We start from the raw sequence: 18,745 nt of genomic DNA, 5'->3' as shown, positions 1-18,745 counted from the left end.
AGTAGCTCCTTCTTTCAGGCAGGGACACCTTTACATCCCAAATCAGATGAGAAATATTATTTAAAAAAATAATTCCTAATGGAAATCATTATGGCTCTTATCAACAAGTAACTGTGTGTATGTACATACTCAATACAGTCTGAAGTTCTTCTACACTTCTGCTTGACACATTCAGTTCCAAAACTCTTTACTTACACTCTAAACAAGATACACACAATGTTGCCAACACCTCCCAATCTACACTATGAGCACGTCACCCCCAAGAGTGCAGTATTTATATACGGCAGTTTCTATCAGACTCAAATCAACATTATGTCCCTCTCTGCAGTCAGCTGAATAAATAGTACTCTTGAATCACTTCATTCTTTTTTTTTCTTTAACAATTCATTTAATGTTTCTGTATCATTAGTCAGAAGTCTTGTTAATTTGCAGGGACTATTTGTCCACAGAGGATCCTTTATTTCCTACCGGGGAAACAGCTTATGTGTTTTGTTTTGTTTTTTAATTTTTATTGGAGTATAGTTGATTTACAACGTTGTGTGTTAGTTTCAGGTATACAGCAAAGTGAATCAGTCATACGTATACATATATCCACACTTTTTTTTTTTTTTTAGATTCTTTTCCCATATAGGCCATTACAGAGTATTGAGTAGAGTTCCCTGTGCAGTACAGCAGGTTCTTAATTAGTTATCACTTTAACTATCTTTTTTTGTTTGTTTGTTGTTTGTTTTGCAGTACGCGGGCCTCTCACTGTTGTGGCCTATCCCGCTGCGAAGCACAGGCTCCGGATGCGCAGGCTCAGCGGCCATGGCTCACGGGCCCAGCCGCTCCGCGGCATGTGGGATCTTCCCAGACCGGGGCACGAACCCATGTCCCCTGCATCGGCAGGTGGACTCTCAACCACTGCGCCACCAGGGAAGCCCCACTTTAACTATTCTTGATAACATTTCAGGATCCAGAACAGCAGTGGGGTGGGGGAAAGCTTTAAAGGGAGCTGATATACTGGGTTCATTCACATCCACCTGTAGGGAAAATGTAGCATATGTTCAATTACTACTAGAATTCCTACACTTGGCCAGTATCTTAGTTTGGGCAACTATAACCAAATGCCACAGACCGGCTGGCTATACACAACAGAAATGTATTTCTCACAGTCTGGAGACTGGGAATCCAAGATTAGGGTGCCACCACAGTTGAGTCCTGGTGAAGGTCCTCTGGTCGGTGGCAGACTGCCACCTTCTCGCTGTGTCCTCACATGATGGGAGAGGCTGGGGATCTCTCTGCAGCCTCTTTTATATGTCACCAGGTCCATTCGTGAGGGCTCCACTGTCACGACTTAAGCACCTCCCAAAGGCCTCACCTCCTAATACCATCAAGTTCGGATGTTAGGATTTCAGTGCAAGGATTCTGGGGGAACACGATTACTGAGACCCTAGCAGCCAGCTAATTTCACTAGACCACTTCTCAACGACCTGGGCTGTTCTAACTGTAAATAAAAAGCTAGAGTTGGGCACTAAAATGCAAACGCGAACAGATCACTGGCTCTACAGTAGCGGTTCTCACGGTGTCCTTAGTGGATAAGCAACACCAGCATCTCTGGGGGACCTGTGAGGAATGCAAACTTTCAGGGCCCACTCAGAGCCACAGAATCACAGACTTTGGGGCCCAGAAACCTGCATCTTAACAAGCCCGCCAGGTGATTCTGACACACACTATAGTTTGAGAACGACTGGTCTCCAGGATGAAGCCCAAACTTCTCAGGACAGCTCACAAGGCCCTTTAGGATCGGCCCTTATCTTCCCATCAAGGCTCATCTCTCCATTACATCCCAAGCACCTGCACAGTGCCTCAGCTGACAGAACCCACATACAAACACACACGTGGCAGCACCCAGCCGCAGCCACCCAACAAGCCCAAAGGGGATGAGAGCCACTCGATCTTTTGGACTCAACTCTGCTACCCTTAAAGAGAGCGCCTTTCTTGAGCTCTGGCCCAGGGAGAGCTGACACTCCACACCTCTGTGCCACTACTCAATCCTGAACCTGCAACACTCACTGAATTTATCAAGTTGTATCGTGATTTTGTTTGTGTGTCCACCTGTCTCCTCACTGGACTCTGATCTCCTGAAGGTCGGGGACAGTTTCATGCATTGCACAGCTGTGCCTCATACATAATGGCACTCGCAAGACGTTTGCTGAGTGACGGAAGACCTACTTCTGGTGATTAAGATATCCTTCAGAGTCCTTTCTCTACTGACGTGAAGGGTTCTGTGAACTCAGGTGGTCTTTCATCTACCCAGGATCAGAGCGGGGCGGGGGGGGACGTGTTGTGAACAAAGCAGAGAAATTCGAGATAAAATATAAAGGATAAGTAGGAGTTATCTAGGCAGAGCGACTCTGAGTGTAGGGCAGCATTCCAAGAAGAAGAAACAGAATGTGCAAAGAATATGAGGCGGGAGGATCTGGGGTGAGTTGAGGAAACAGAGAAGTGAGCGTGGCTGGAGTTCAGAGGGAGGGGGTGGTCTGGCGGGAGATGAGGCTGAAGATAGAGACGGGGCCAGAGCAAGCAGGACCCTGCAGGTTTCACATCAAAGCGTTGTTATCCTAAGAACAATGGGAAGACAATGAAAGATAAGCATGGGGGTGGCATGATTAAGATCTGTATTTTTAAAAAATCACTCTGGCTTCAGTATGGAAAATAAATTGAATAAGGGCAGGAGTGGGTACAAGGAAACCATTTAGGAAGCTACTGCCTTAGTCTGAGAGAGATGGGTGGTGCAGAGAAAGAACCGAGTTGAGATATATTTAGGAGGTCAGTCTGTGGGACGATAATGGACTAGATACAGCGCGTGATGGAGAAGGAATGAACGAGGAGGACTCCTAGGTTTCTGACTTACTCGGATGGATGGCAATGCCATTCACAGAGACAAGAAACTACAGAAGATGACCAGTTACGTGGGCCCTGATTTGGACCTTTTCATTTGGAGGTGTCTTTTGATATCCAAATAAAAATGTGCAGTAAACAGTAGGTCAGTAGAAAAGCAGAGAATAGAGGTTCTGTAGATAGAAATTTGGAAAGTCATCAGCATATAGATAATGGAAAGACTAACCAGACAAAGAACACAGAGCAGTGCTACCCAAGGAAACTGTGGTGATGAAGGAGATGTTCCACACTCTCCAATACGGTACCCACACATACACTTGAAACATAACTGGTGTGACTGAGAAACAAAATTTTACATTTTTATTTACTTTCAGTTAATTTAAATAGCCACATATGCTAATGGTTACTATACTGGACAGCACAGGTATAAAATAACGAGAGTTAGAAACAAATCCTGGGCCTCCCTGGTGGCGCGGTGGTTGGGAGTCCGCCTGCCGATGCAGGGGATACGGGTTCGTGCCCCGATCTGGGAGGATCCCATATGCCGCGGAGCGGCTGGGCCCGTGAGCCATGGCCGCTGGGCCTGCGCATCCGGAGCCTGCGCATCCGGAGCCTGTGCTCTGCAACGGGAGAGGCCACGACAGTGAGAGGCCCGCATACCGCAAAAAAAAAAAAAAAAAAAAAAAAAAAAAGAAACAAATCCTGAGGAACTCCAACATCTAAAAGCTGAATAGAGACAAATAAGCAAGCAGAAAAACAAACAAACAACTAGAATGACAGATTGCTAGCCAGGGCAGGTGAAAGCTCAGGAAGACAGTAGTCACCAATGTCCCATGCTGCCGAATAGTCAAAGATGAAAATGGAAAAATGTTCACTGAAACTAGCTAGTTGGACTTACTAAACTTCCCAAATTCCATCACCAACAAGAAGTTGATGTGATTAGCGGGTAAAATTCAGGCCTCCATCAATATGTTTGGCCAGAATGAATGATAAAATAAGGTCAGAGGCAAGAAAATTTTGTGAGCAGACTTAAAACTTCTGAGACCAAGTGCTTCAAATTGTTTAATATCTATGAATTTGCTCTAACAACCTCCTTCTCTAATCATACCTAATTTTCTTGCCCATAGGATAAGGATCTGAGTTAGATGGTCTCAAAACTTTTTTATTTTTACGATTATTTACTTTCCCTAGAATTGTATCAGCAGTTGAACTAGCTGAGGCACTGTAAAGACTTTTAAAATCATTCGATACCTTTTCTTAAAAAGATCAAAATACCATAAGAAAAAAGCCATCAAGAAAAGAATCAAATTGAAATTTCTACATTGTTAAAGAGAGGAACTTGCTCTTCATTTAAGATAAACTAATCTACTATGAACCTGAAACATGTACAGAGTTTTGTGTGAATTTTCTGGAGTCTGTTGACGCTCAGAAGCCTTATTTGAACCTTCCTGTGTATACAAAGTGAAGTGGTCCCCCCGACCCTAGTCTATCGTCCTGAGAAAAGTCAATGCAGAGTCAGCTGGTTAATTCCTTAAGGTTTCAGACGAAAACACAATCAGGTAATTTCTCCCCACTGGTTATACGACCTTTTTTCCTCTGAATCCTCAAAATATTTTCACAATTGCATACCATTTCTTAATCATCAACAATTATAGTTGAAAAAGACCTGCCTGAAACATATTTATATGTAGCAACAAAATTATACTTTAGCATATATATACTATTTGCATAAATAAAGTTCCCATCTCTAGTTTGAACCCTAAGTATTCTTAGTATCTTCCATCTGGTCATTCTTTTTTTTAAACTTCTTCAGTTTCCCACTCACAAGGAGGACATGGAAATAAGGAGAAACAACACTGGAAACGAAACTGCTTAAAACCTCACACACGACCTGGCAGCACCATTACACAGTCACTCTGAGCACAGCCCGATTTTCCAGGTTTAAGGCAACAGTGCAGACAGGTGCAGCTGGTGACGAGAAGTCAACACACAGACGGAGGCTTCTCCCGGATTCTCCGCCCGATGATATTTTCACTAGATCGCACTATCCTCAAAAAACAACAAAACGATTCTATTTGAGGGAAGCCTTTTAATGGTAAAAAAAAAAAATCAAAGTTTCCGTAGTGCCTTTTACAGGGAGGAAAAAACACACAGACGAAAAACATTTGTCTGGAAATAAATTACAGATTAATTTGAGAAAGAATGAGATAAAGTAACTTTTTATGTGACAGCTGTACATCAAAACTCCAAAGGTCACAGAGAAATAAGAACTGTTTCCAATAATAATATGTTACCGGACATTTTATTAAAAGAAAAAGGACAATGGGGAATGTTCAATTTGACCTTCCTTTTTATTAAAAAAAAATACCTGGGTTTCCCTGGTGTCGCAGTGGTTGAGGGTCCGCCTGCCGATGCAGGGGATACGGGTTCGTGCCCCGGTCTGGGAGGATCCCATATGCCGCGGAGCGGCTGGGCCCGTGAGCCATGGCCGCTGGGCCTGCGCGTCCGGAGCCTGTGCTCCGCAACGGGAGAGGCCACAGCAGTGAGAGGCCCGCGTACCGCCAAAAAAAAAAACAAAAAACAACAAACCCTGCACTTAAATTATAACAACCTAATTCTTTAAAATTGAAACCACCTACACATGAACTTCAAGAGCAAGACAGCAGATGGTATCATTTATGAGGGAAGTCACTTCAGACTCTTAACACATTATTCTCCCCTAACAACGGGCTGTGCAAAGATACACAGAAATAGGAGACGATGAACTATCACCTCTATGTTGTCACTTCCAAGCGCTTCTCCTCAGGGTTCTCTCTCCCCACAGCGTGAATCCCAGCTTAGAAACGCCGGATGGGCACTTCTCCACCCTGCTGTCGTGCCAGGTCCACAATGCCAGGACCGGTGAGCTCTCTCACCCCCGACCCAGACCCCTACACACCCCCTGACTCTCTGAGTGTCTTCACTGAGAAACCCTTTATGATCACCAAGAGCGGGCAACCTAAAGACTGAGGAAACTGAGGCCTAGAGAAGTGAAGGACGTACCCAGGTTTCACTGGGAAGCCAGCAAGAGAACCAAGGCCTCCTAAACTCCAGCTCCCACACTTTTTCTTCTGCACCCAAACCTCATCTCACCAACCTGAAGCAGCGGAACCTCACAGGAACAGCAGCGGACTAGGAGTTGGGACCTCAGACGTGAGCTCTGGACAGCCACGTCCTCGCCTGTGGAGGCAGCAGGTGGTACCGGCGCCATCACATCCCACCATCCGATCCCCCCACCACATCCAATTAGCTGCCAACTAGGCTGTCTTTCCTTTATAACCTTCCTTATCAACCCCTTCCTTTTCAACACCATTATCTACACCCTGATTGCTATACGTCACTCCTGGACACTGTGTCACCCTCTGTCTTTTATTTTAGCCACTCTAGTGGGTGTGAAGTGGTATCTCGTATTAGGTTTGATTTGCGTTTTCCTAATGTCTAATGATGGAGGCCATGTTTCCAAGTGCTCATTAGCCATTTGTGTATCTTCTCTGGAGAAGTGTCTATGCAAATCCTTTGCCCATTATCCAATTGGGTTGTCTTTTGATTACTGAGTTGTATGAGCTCTTTATATATTCTGGATACAAGCGCTATGTCATATACATGATTTGCAAATACCTTCTCCTATTCTGAGGGTTGTCTTTTTTACTTTCTTGCAGAAGACACAAGTTTTTAACTTTAGATGAAATCCAATTTACCTTTTTTTGGTCACTTATACTTCCCCTCATTCTTATACAGACCCACACAGTTTGCTAGAATACTGATTCCATGGAACCTGTCTTTGTTCTGGACATGAAGACACACGGTAGCTGAAATTGCCTATATGGTTTTGGCTGCCCAACTTTTTTCTGAGATTTTACTTCTTAATCTAAACCCCGTTAGATTAAAAGAGACTAATTTAGGAAAAGCCAACTACTGGTAACAGAATTAACCCAAAAGAAGAGTAATGTAGCAAATCTTAATGTGGTTATAGAGCTTACTGAAAATAAATGCTTCTAGCATTTTCACGAAAGAGGAACTACAATGCTATCTTTTTTTTTTTTAATAAATTTATTTATTTATTTTTGGCTGCGTTGGGTCTTCATTGCTGCACACGGACTTTCTCTAGTTGCAGCGAGCAGGGACTACTCTACATTGCTGTGTGCAGGCTTCTCACTGCAGTGGCTTCTCTTGTTGCAGAGCACGGGCTCTAGGTGCATGGGCTTCAGTGGCTGTGGCACGCGGGCTTGGTAGTTGTGGTGCACGAGCTTAGTTGCTCCACAGCACGTGGGATCTTCCTGGACCAGGGCTCAAACCCGTGTCCCCTGCATCAGCAGGCGGATTCTTAACCACTGCCCCACCAGGCAAGTCCCTACAATGCTATCTTGAACTTACCAGTTATAATGTTTCAGGTTGAATTGTGTCCCCCCAAAAGATACGGTTAAGTCCTAAACCCTGGTACCTGTGAATGTGACCTTACCTGGAAACAGGTCTTTGCAGATGTCCTGCCAAAGATGTACTGCTTGACTCTCATCTAAGAGCCAAGAAGCGAGACCCGAAACATATTCTTCCATCACTGCCCTGAAAAGAAACCAACCCTGCCAACACCTGGATCTCAGACTTTGAGACTCCAGAACTATGAGAAAATGTTTCTGTTATTTAAACCACTCACTCTGTGGCACTCTGTTACACAGCCTTAGTAAACTAACACAATAACGAAGACACAGATGTCTCTGACTAAACTCACATAACAGGGAGAAGCACTGAGAAAAGCCAGACAACGGTGGCAACAAGAAATCCCTCTCCAGTATTCTCCTTAAAATGTCTGTCAAACTGTCTGAAAATAAACTATCTTCTCTGCAGGAACAATGAGGAAAAGGAGAGGAGGAGAGCCTGTACTCCTGGAGGAATTAATCAGATCACATCTCCTTTGCTCAAAAGCCTCCAAAGACTTCCTCATTGAGAGTAAAAGCTGAAGCCCCTATAGCGTAAGTAAGGCCCTTCAGGACAGGGTCTCCTGCCACCTCTGATCTCTGGCTTTCTCTCCCCCCACCCACCCCTCAAGCAAGTCTGCGAGCTTCTGCCTCAGACTTTTGCACCTGTCCTTCCCCAGACCCCCTCGGGCCACTAGGGCTTTGCTCACAGGTCCCCACCTGGGCGAGGTCTCCCCAGGTCACCCTATCCAAGTGCAAAATCCTCCCCTTCCGGCTGAGCCAGCATTCCTTATCTACCCCCCACACACACACACACCTCGCCACAGTTCAACTAGAAGGGAGAACTTGTTTTTCCCCAAGGCACGTCTCACCGTCTGAAATGCTGTGCATTTTATTTGTTGACTGTCCGACTGCCTCCCAGCCTAGTTCAGGGACTCAGTGAATGCAGAGATTTCGCAGTGTCCACTGCTGAATCCTAATCACCTAGTCAGCGTTCAATAAACATTTTTTAATGAATGCATTCGCGCAATCTTCCTCACTGGGCTGAGATTAAGAGTAAGTGCCTCTTCAGAGTCTATACCCTCTTTTGTTTTTTTTGTTTTAAAAAACATGGCTCCTACCTTCTGTCAGAGACTCAGAAAGACAAGTAAAAGTCTCCAAGCACCCCTCTGCCTCTGTGCTGATTAGAAACCTGGGCACAGGTTAGAGTCTCTGGCCCAAGTCTTCTTGTCCTTTCGGGACCCTCCACTCCCAGACAGGAACTCGAGGGGGCCTGGAGCTTTCTGTGGGAAGTCTAGCCTACAAGGTAGTAGTGTTGGTGCCTGTCAGCTGGGAATCCTGACCTTCTCTGCCCTCCACAGAGTAACACGTCCTGCAACTTCATAAATGAAGCACCGGGCAAACTGTAGGGAGGTGGGAGTCAACTTCAGACCTTGATTATTCCTCAGTATCAAAGCCTGGATAACCAACTCTTTATTTGAAGAGAAACAAACAGGAAAAAATTATAGAACATGTTTATGTGTATTTCTAAATCTACAAGAGTAGAGGAGGAAAGATGTTCACGATACAAATGTTTAACTAGAGGAGGGACTTCCCTGGAGTTCCAGTGGTTAAGAACCTGCCTTCCAATGCAAGGGACGCGGGTTCAGTCCCTGGTCGGGGAACTAAGATCCCACGTGCCGAGGGACAACTAAGCCCACGTGCTCTGGAGCCCACACACCACAAGTAGAGAGAAGCCCGCGTGCCGCAACGAAAGACCCCACATGCTGCAACTAAGACCCAACACAGCCAAATAAATAAATATTTTTTAAAAAAATAATAAATAAAAATATAAAGGAAAAGGTTAAGTAAATTATGAAACATCAACTCACGAAAGTCATTCAAATCACTATCAAGATTAGGTTCCAATATAGAAATATCAATGAATATTAAGATTAAATTTTAATATGAGAAAAAATTATGAAACCATGTTTAGTTTAAAAACAGAACAGAAGCAATATGTACCCACTGACTTTAATATTCTAAAAATTATGACTACAGATGAATAAAGTTTATAAGGGAACACAGAACTACAAACAAAGATTTTTATTAGAATGAAATTACACTTACTTTCTCTTATGTTGTTACACCATTATTTAAACAAATCTGAAATATCTAAATATATGCTCATACTTGTCAAAGCTCTGACAGGAGAGAGAAGGCTGGAGACAGACCTAGGACCTTTAGTATGTGTACGTGAAGAAAACAAACTGGTTCTTACCCTTGTGCCTCTTCAGCTGGGGGAAGCTGCTAATTGTAGTTGCTTGGATTATTTCCACTACAATTTGATACCTGAGTTTTAAAAAGAGAAAACAAGAAAAGATTGAATAGGAAAAAAGTACTATTTTCAGAGATGCGTTACTGTGCTAATCAACTATAATACTGTGAATCCTGCCCAAGTATCACTAAAACCACCCAACATGGATGAAGTCGTTGGTCCGGGTGCTGGGCCATGCGCTACTCATTTCTGAGACCGGAATGTAAGAGCTGTGAACGTACTTCCCCCACTCCATTCCCTGTACAGACACACTCCCACCTGGCCCCCCGCTGAAGAGGGAAACCTTGAGGTTATGAGCAGCTGCTCCCTCTCCCCGACCCCCACCTCTGCTCTCCTCCCCGCTACCAGTAACCAGAGCCTACTGACTCCACCTCCCAGGCCTGCACTGTCCAATGAAGTGGCCACGAGCCACGTGGGCTACTTAAGTTAAACCACAGTTGTAGTTCCTCAGTTGCACCAGCCGCATTTCAAGCGCTCAGCCACCTCATGGGCCACAGGGGACGGTGCAAAGAGAACACTTCCATCACTGCAGAAAGTTCCACTGGATGGTACTGTCCTACACACTTCTCAAAGCTGTCCTCTCCCCTCCAGTCCCACTGTCACCATCTTCGTGATTTCCTGCATTACTCCTCACTTAGAAGAGCATCCCAGACCAACAGATTCAAAGCATCTGCAGTGGGACTCTGGTGTCCACAGTGTCTAAGCTCCCCGGGTCACTCCCGTGCACAGAGAGAGCTGACAGCCACTGGGGCAGAACACCAGGTACACGTACGTGTGACTGAGGTCGCCTGTGTGTGAGGAGAAAGAAAAGCTTGTCTTTTTAGTGCCAAGTACAACCCTAGAACTGTGGCTCTTTTGAGCATATTCAAGTCAGGTGAGTTATGGCCCCAAGTTCTTAAGTGCTATTTAATTATTATTAAGTATTGCCCTAACCAAACTTATCTATCCTGAGTGTTTCTCAGCCCTTAGTTATGTTGACTGATTAAGAATCTGCCTATAATAAAGCTATTTAACATTAACTCTTTATCTGAACACAAACTTTGCAGCATTCTAAGACTTAATGCTACATTTGGTTGGCTTTCAGAACACAAGATATGTCCTTTTGCTTTTCAACTAAAACCCAGATGACAGACGTGAATTCATCTGTCACAGCTATTCATGGACACCTCACTACTTTACATCTTTTTATTTCTTCACTTGTGCGGTAAGAATATCGATGCCCTCTCTCACCACCTCAGAGACCAGGCTGTCAGGCGCACTGCCGGCGGTCACCTGGAGACTCTGGCAGACTGCTGGTTGCCAACACCCTTCCCTCTCTCTTTTTTTTTTTTTTTTTTTTTTGCGGTACGCGGGCCTCTCACTGTTGTGGCCTCTCCCGTTGCGGAGCACAGGCTCCGGACGCGCAGGCTCAGCGGCCATGGCTCACGGGCCCAGCCGCTCCACGGCATGTGGGATCTTCCCGGACCGGGACACGAACCCGTGTCCCCTGCATCAGCAGGCGGACTCTCAACCACTGCGCCACGAGTGAAGCCCTTCCCTCTCTTTTTTCCCTGGTAACTGGACCACATTTATGGGGGAAAGCAATGCACCCAGCTCAAAACGCGAACCTTCTCCCTAGCAGTTAGGGACAGCCATCTGATATGGTTCTAGCCTGTGAGATATGAGCAGGACTTGCCGGGAGGGGATTCCAGGAAGGTTCTTTAAAGGGGCAGAGACTCCACGGAAAAGCCCTTTCAGTCTTCTGTCCTTGCCCTTCCTCAAGTTTCCTCCATGGAACAAGGATGCAGCTGGATGAAGGCACAGCACCCATGAGGATGAAAGCCACGTGGCGACGGGAGAAGACAGGAGGAGTTCAGGTGTCCAGGGACATCACTGAGCCATGATAACAGCCCCAGCCTGTCCATCTCAGGACATCTTGTTGTGGAGGAGAATAAATCCCTAACTTGTTTAAGTAATTGTGCGTCGACACGTCTCAGGGCCAAATGCTGTCTGCCTGAGAGACAGCTCTCTGAAGTCTCCATCCATAGAGGAGTTACCTGCGGGCTGAATACACACTCAGGCGATGCTCTCCAAAAGGAGGCCTTGCTAAGACATTAATGATCAATAAAGTTGTCTGATGGGACTGCCTTCATTCCTCCATTAATGGTAAAACACAAAAGTAGCTTTTCACGTGACTTTTCCTGCCAGTTATGAACAGATGAGGAAACAGCTTATAAGAAGCATACACAAACCTGGAATCATCAAAGTCAAACACTCCTTAACCAAGTCTTTAATTTAACCTTGGACTTAGGTTCTATAAGCAGAAAGCACCGACTTTTCACTCAGCTCCAACACATGTCACCTAACTCCAAACATATGCTTGTTGCAGAAACTTCTACAAAGAAAAGCATGAGAATAATCTGTATGGTCAGCATGCTTTCACTAAACAAACACTTTTTAAATCAGTTTCTAGACACACTGAAATGAACAACACCAATACGGTATCTGCTTTCAGAAAGCTCTGGGGATATATCAGACTAAGGGGAAAACGCTCAGCCTATGATATTTGAAAGACTACATAAAAACAGATTTTAATGACACACTGATTCTAAAATGCAAAATGGGGCTTCCCTGGTGGCGCAGTGGTTGAGAGTCCGCCTGCCGATGCAGGGGACGCGGGTTCGTGCCCCGATCCCGGAGGATCCCACATGCCGAGGAGCGGCTGGGCCCGCGAGCCATGGCCGCGGAGCCTGTGTGTCCGGAGCCTGTGCTCCGCAACGGGAGAGGCCACAGCAGTGAGAGGCCCGCGTACAGCAAAAAAAATAAAAATAAAAAAATAAAATAAAATAAAATGCAAAATGGCGTGTATACTTATGATTGCAGATATGTAAAGATGTGGGTATGTGAACCAGGGCTACAACGCAAAACAGAGATAAAAATGAAGGGCACCGTATTAAAATGGTAGAATTATAAGTCATCTTAAAACTGTTCTCAAACTGCTTATCTATCTTAGCCAGTTCAAACAGACTTACCTTCTCCCCTGCACAGGAAGCTTTCCTTACCTCTCCATTTCTGCACCAGCCTCACCATCCTTCTCTCCTTTAGGCCTGCAATCTCATCATCTTAGATATCTGCCCTCCCATAAATAGGAATCTCAAAGTCCTTTGAATCTTTCAATAAGTTCCCCTCCTCCTCTTCCTCTTGTCACCGCCCTATTTTAGGCGTTCTCACCCGTGGGTCAGCTGCATTAGCTAAACGGTCTGTCTCCTTGATGTCAAGCTTTCTATCTCCCACCCAGCCCATTTTGAGCACCCTTGTCAAAACACCTTCCTCCAAGACCACTCTCAGCTCCTCGACCCCCGCTCAACCCTCCAGGACCCCCCCCAGAGGAGGAAGCCTCCACTCCTGCCTCCCGCTCGCTCTGCACCTTGGCACTGGCCCCCTCACCCGACCCCCATATAAGCCTGGACTGAAGCCACCACTGTGTTTCCACACTGCTCTCCCCAGCCTGTAGTCACTTTCCAGGCTTTCGCTCATGCTGTTTCCTTCTGAAAACCATCTCTCTTCTTGTCCACCTAATTAGATCTTACATACGCTATTTCTTCCCTCAAGTCATTCCCAATCCCCCTGATTCACATTAATATTTCTCCTCGCTGAAACCCTAAATTACTTCTGCTCTATAATAGTACCCACTTGGGGCTTCCCTGGTGGCGCAGTGGTTGAGAGTCCGCCTGCCGATGCGGGGAACGCAGGTGCGTGCCCCGGTCCGGGAAGATCCCACATGCCGCGGAGCGGCTGGGCCCGTGAGCCATGGTCGCTGAGCCTGCGCATCCGGAGCCTGTGCTCCACAATAGGAGAGGCCACAACAGTGAGAGGCCCGCGTACCGCAAAAAAAAAAAAAAAAAAAAAAAAAAATAGTACCCATTTACCTACTGTTTTATACTGTTATTTTAAAGAGTCACATTTCCACAAAGAATGTTGTCAACGAAGAGAACGGTGTGTCCAGTGTGTTCAGGGCCTCACCCTGCTTTTTAAAATGGTCACACGTCTGAGCCTAAGACAAAATTGTGGCTTTGTGTATAAAAAAAGATATGCTACCTTTTCTTTCTCTCCAACTAGATCATGAGCCTCTTGGAGATAGGGATTGAGTCTTGGATTCTCCAACCGAACCTAGCTTGGCAGTAAATATTAATGAGTGCTAGGGACAGAATGCTTGTGTCCCCTGCAAAATTCATATGTGAAGCCTAATGCCCAGTGTGATGGTATCTGGAGGCGGGACCTCTGAAAGGTCATTAGGTCTCGAGGGTGGTTCGTGCCCTTACAAAAGAGACCCCCCGCCAGAGAGCTCTCTCCACCGCGTGAGGCCAGAGCAAGAAGACTGCTGTCTATAAACCAGGAAGCGGGCCCTCACCAGAAACCCAAGTTGCCTACCAGCACCTTGATCTTGGACTCCCCAGCCTCCAGAACTAGGAGAAATAACTGTTTGTTGTTTGAGCCTCCCATTCTATGGTATATTTGTGATAGCAGTCCAAACTGACTTATTAATGAGCTACATTAATAAGTGTTAACATCTGTAACACTTAACAGGCACACATAACATTCTGAACAATCTGTTCTTTCGATATTCTTAGTGATTCACACTCCGGGACAAATAAGTCATCAATGGTACTGAAGAAAATACACGCCATCTGAGAAAGAGGTAAAATGTCCAAACAAATCCATAAAATTATAAAGTAATACCACCTAACAGAGTCCTTTCATCAGGTACCAGGTACCTGATTAGATAATTTATAGTATCTCATTTAATCCTCACAAGGTGCTGTAATTAACCCCACGTTACAGAGGAAGAGATTAGAGTTCAGGTGTATGAAGAAATCCATACAAGGCCTCACTGCTTTTAAGTACGAGAGCCAAAATTACAACCTAGGGCTTGATTCTGAAGCTCACGTTCTTAACCATTTTCTGGCTGCCCTAAAATTCAATATAGGTTAGTGTTTTATCTTGTCTAAGGCCCTTCAAAGCACATCAGCGTGGCCAAGGCCAGACCATCTTTCCAACCGCACTGCCTTCCACATCCCTCTTGGATACATACCATTTTCTGGCCAAACCAGACCACGTGCAACACCCCAAACGCAACGCAGCTCTTTCCTGCCTCCCAGCCTTTGCTCCCCTTCTTCTCTCTCTCATACACAGCCTCCCCCGTCACCCGCTGAAATCCTGTTCACTCCCAAACACCCAGGCCTCGTAGATTCCTCTCGGCTACAGGATGAAAGATTTGCTCCTACCCACTTCTTCAGCTGTTCACACTCTGCTTCTGGCCTACCTTGCTTCATACTTAGCTATTTACACCCACAGGGGTCTCCTACACTGAACAAGGAACACCTTGATGGCGGGGAAAGAATCCAAAGATCCGCAAGCAATTCATCTTTACAGATACCAGGTCCGCCTCACACAATGCTCTGCGCACAGGAGGCGTCTGAAGATGATCACTGAATCTGTAGAATTCACTTTCACTCGATACCAAAAGGCAAAGTAGGAAATGAGAGACTTCCTCATTCTCAACAAAACCACGCAACACATACGTCCAAATGCTGGCCATCCTTGACGGCACAGGATTCTTAGTCATCTGGGGGGTATTCGGGGGCAGCCAGCACTCACCTGGCCTTCCTCCTCCAGAGGCGGACGTGGCCTAGCTGGTGCCAAGTGAGGCTCTACAATCAGGAGGACTAATCTTTGTCAACATGCTCTTGAGCAGAAAACCAGAGACTGTTAGTACGTTTTTACAAAATGATGTTGTAAACTCAAGTTTTAGGAGGAAGCCGCGAACCAAGAATTCAGCTCTTTTCCAATTCTGGCAAGATCCTCCCCAGAGCACCCCTTGTCTCTGGATAATGAAAATGTCACACAAAGCTAGCTGCCAAATGTCCCTCTGAGTTGCCACCTCACCTCTCTTTAGTTTTATACACTTCGCTAAAGTAACAGATTTGGAACAAGACTGTTTTGATGAACTCTTCCCACCAATGTTAATCTCGCCTGAATGCTACACAGTCCTTCAAAGTAATCACCTTAGAAATCAACATCTTCTACTGTCAAATGTTCAGAACAGCTTTGGGATGCTATCAGAACTGATTTCAAAGTTATTTAGAAGCCAAACCAAAAAAATTCGTCTCGTCATCTCATCAGGCACACCTTTTAAGTGTTACTTTAGAGCTGTCTTGGGTGTGCACATGCTGGAATGTCTTAGGGGAGTCAAAGGCTGGACAAACCCTAGTCTAAGTGTACCGTATGGTAAAATGGTTTAAAATACCGTTTTATATCAAAATTAGCAAGGATCTATTATGGAATAGAATACCATATACATACAAATGTTTAAGAAAAAATCAGGAATTTAAAAATAATGCTTCAGGGCCTCCCTGGTGGCGCAGTGGTTGGGAGTCCGCCTGCCGATGCAGGGGACGCGGGTTCGTGCCCCGATCCCGGAGGATCCCACGTGCCGTGGAGCGGCTGGGCCCGCGAGCCATGGCCGCGGGGCCTGTGTGTCCGGAGCCTGTGCTCCGCAACGGGAGAGGCCACAGCAGTGAGAGGCCCGCGTACAGCAAAAAAAAAAAAAAAAAAAAAAAAAAAAAAAAAAAAAAAAAAAAATAATGCTTCAGAGTTGCCACAGGCTACTTTGTACTAGGCTAGGAATAATGTTTTCATTAAAGAGACTTCAATTAAAGTGTTTAAGAAATGAAACCATGGTGACTTCCGCTAGCTAAGCTGGAGCTGCTTCCCACATCCACAGCACTATTGACAAGGTCTGCTGGGTTATTTAGGGAGTGGGTCAGAGTAGCTAAGAATGTGAGCTCTGGAACCAGATGGCCTGTGTTCAAATGCTGCTTTCGACACTTACTGTGTCACCCTGGCAAAATTATTCAAGCTTTTTAGAACTAAAGCGTCCTCACCTGCAAAAAGCAGAATAACAGCATTTTTCATAGGGTTGCTATGAAGATTACATGAGAGAACACCTTTAAAATATCTGGAACAGCACCTGCCCTCAGTGAGAGTTGTTTTGTTTTGGTTCTTTTTGCGGTACGCAGGCCTCTCACTGCTGCGGCCTCTCCCGTTGCAGAGCACAGGCTCCGGATGCGCAGGCTCCGGACGCGCAGGCTCCGGACGCGCAGGCTCTGGATGCACCGGCTCCGGACGCGCAGGCCCAGCGGCCATGGCCCAGGGCCCAGCCGCTCCGCGGCACGTGGGATCTTCCCGGACCGGGGCACGAACCCGTGTCCCCTGCATCGGCAGGCGGACTCCCAACCACTGCGCCCCCAGGGAAGCCCCCTCAGTGAGAGTTTAATGACTGTGAACAATTCCTGTTCCTTAACACTGCTGCTGGCTCTGCAGATATGTGCTGTTTAGGGAAATGGTATGTGTGTGTGTTTGTAAAATATATATAAAAGCCATTTTAAGTAACCTTACTTTTTTTCCGGACTATAATAGTGTCTCAGCCTGATCAGTCGAAGACCACCAGGGTCACGGTAGTCCAACAGCCTCACGTTTACTGACCCACTGCCATCAGCAAGAGGAACCATGGGACATCTCCCCAGACAAAGAAAAAGATAAAGTACTACTGGATTCTGGGGAAGGGTGGGGTGTGGATGAAATTTAAATGAAGCAGCCTTGTGACTGGCTCAAAGCGGGGCTTGTAAAGGGGTCAATTTCAGATGGATATAGGGTCCCATTGCCTTGGAAACTACAAAGTTAAGATAAATGTGGGATGCTGAGTCCAGAAACCCCTTACCTGCAGCTCTGCATCCGGATTAAAATGAGACTGCTTCTCTGTGTCAAAGTGACTGAAATCCTCCAGGCAAGGAGAGGATGTGTCATTGCTACTGATATAATTTCACACAGCGAAGTTTCTGATAGAATTTAGAGAGCAATGCTTCTCAGTGAATAAGAAAGCAGTAGTCACAAAGCGAGGAGAATCATTATGACGTTTTACAGCCACTGAATATGTTTGGAAGAAATATTGTTTCCTGTTAACTTGGTAGCTGGTTTTAGTGTCTGTTATCCCAGCCTGATGAACAGACAGGAAGATTTTACTTTCTCAGTCCGAGCCAATTTTTACTTTCTCTAAAGTAACATATGCTCTTCCAAGAAAATGGGAAAATACACAAAGCACAACATTCAAAGTTAACTACTATTAACATTTGGTATATCTTTATAACCTTTTTTCTATGCAAACACAATTTTTTTTTGTTTTATAAGATGGGATTTATGTTAATAAATACTGGCTTAGAGCCTTTTTAATTTATAAATGTATAGTTACTATCTTCCAACATTATTAAATATTCTGATGCAACATCATTGCTACATGGCAATCCATTGTATAGATGAGCCAAAGCCTTTTAAACCAAACCCTTATTGTTAGACATTTTAATTATTTCGAGCTTTTCTCTATTTTAAATAAAATTATAAGAAACATTCTTGGAAAAATCTTTCCATGTAATCATGGTTATTTTCTTAAGATAAATTCTTATGAATAATGAATGTATCAAAAAGTGCACACTTTGTATTGGGCTTCCCTGGTGGCACAGTGGTTGAGAGTCTGCCTGCCGATGCAGGGGACACGGGTTCGTGCCCCGGTCCAGGAAGGTCCCACACGCCACGGAGCGGCTGGGCCCATGAGCCATGGCCGCTGAGCCTGCGCGTCAGGAGCCTGTGCTCCACAACGGGAGAGGGCACAACAGTGAGAGGCCCGCGTACCACAAAAAAAAAGAAAAAAAAAAGTGCACACTTTGTATCACAAAAGTGTATCACAAAATGCACACTTTGTGACCTTTGTTCAGATTATAAAAACTGCAACAGAAAGGCCATAATTTCTACTCCTACCAGCAGGACATGAAGTTGTCTATCTTCCTACACTCTTGATAATACTAGGTGTTAAATTTTTAATCTTCACCAATATTATGAACAAAGAAAAGTATATCATTTTAGCTTTTATGTCTGAGTACTACTGAGGATAACAACAAGGTCCTGAGCTATCTTTTCAGGAGGCATATTTAATGGTATTAAACAGGAAGTGGCCGGAGCTGTAACACAAGCAGGGGAAACATTTTCAGTTAGGGCTCAGAGG

The 18,745-nt window shown here is 45.3% G+C and overlaps 1 protein-coding gene across 4 annotated transcripts in view; it reads right to left on the bottom strand.

Annotated features, from left to right (window-relative positions):
• SNX25 (sorting nexin 25) overlaps positions 1–18,745 on the bottom strand; it is a 121,938-nt gene that overhangs the window by 42,258 nt on the left and 60,935 nt on the right. For all 4 annotated transcript variants that reach the window (XM_060085816.1, XM_060085815.1, XM_060085814.1 and 1 more), the window contains exon 6: positions 9,595–9,665. In XM_060085816.1, coding sequence (XP_059941799.1) covers positions 9,595–9,665 — 71 coding nt within the window. The remainder of the gene's footprint in view (positions 1–9,594; positions 9,666–18,745) is intronic.

The sequence above is a fragment of the Mesoplodon densirostris genome, chromosome 20 (genome assembly GCF_025265405.1).
Source record: "Mesoplodon densirostris isolate mMesDen1 chromosome 20, mMesDen1 primary haplotype, whole genome shotgun sequence".
Classification (NCBI taxonomy): domain Eukaryota; kingdom Metazoa; phylum Chordata; class Mammalia; order Artiodactyla; family Ziphiidae; genus Mesoplodon; species Mesoplodon densirostris.
This window is presented reverse-complemented; position numbering and strand designations above follow the sequence as displayed.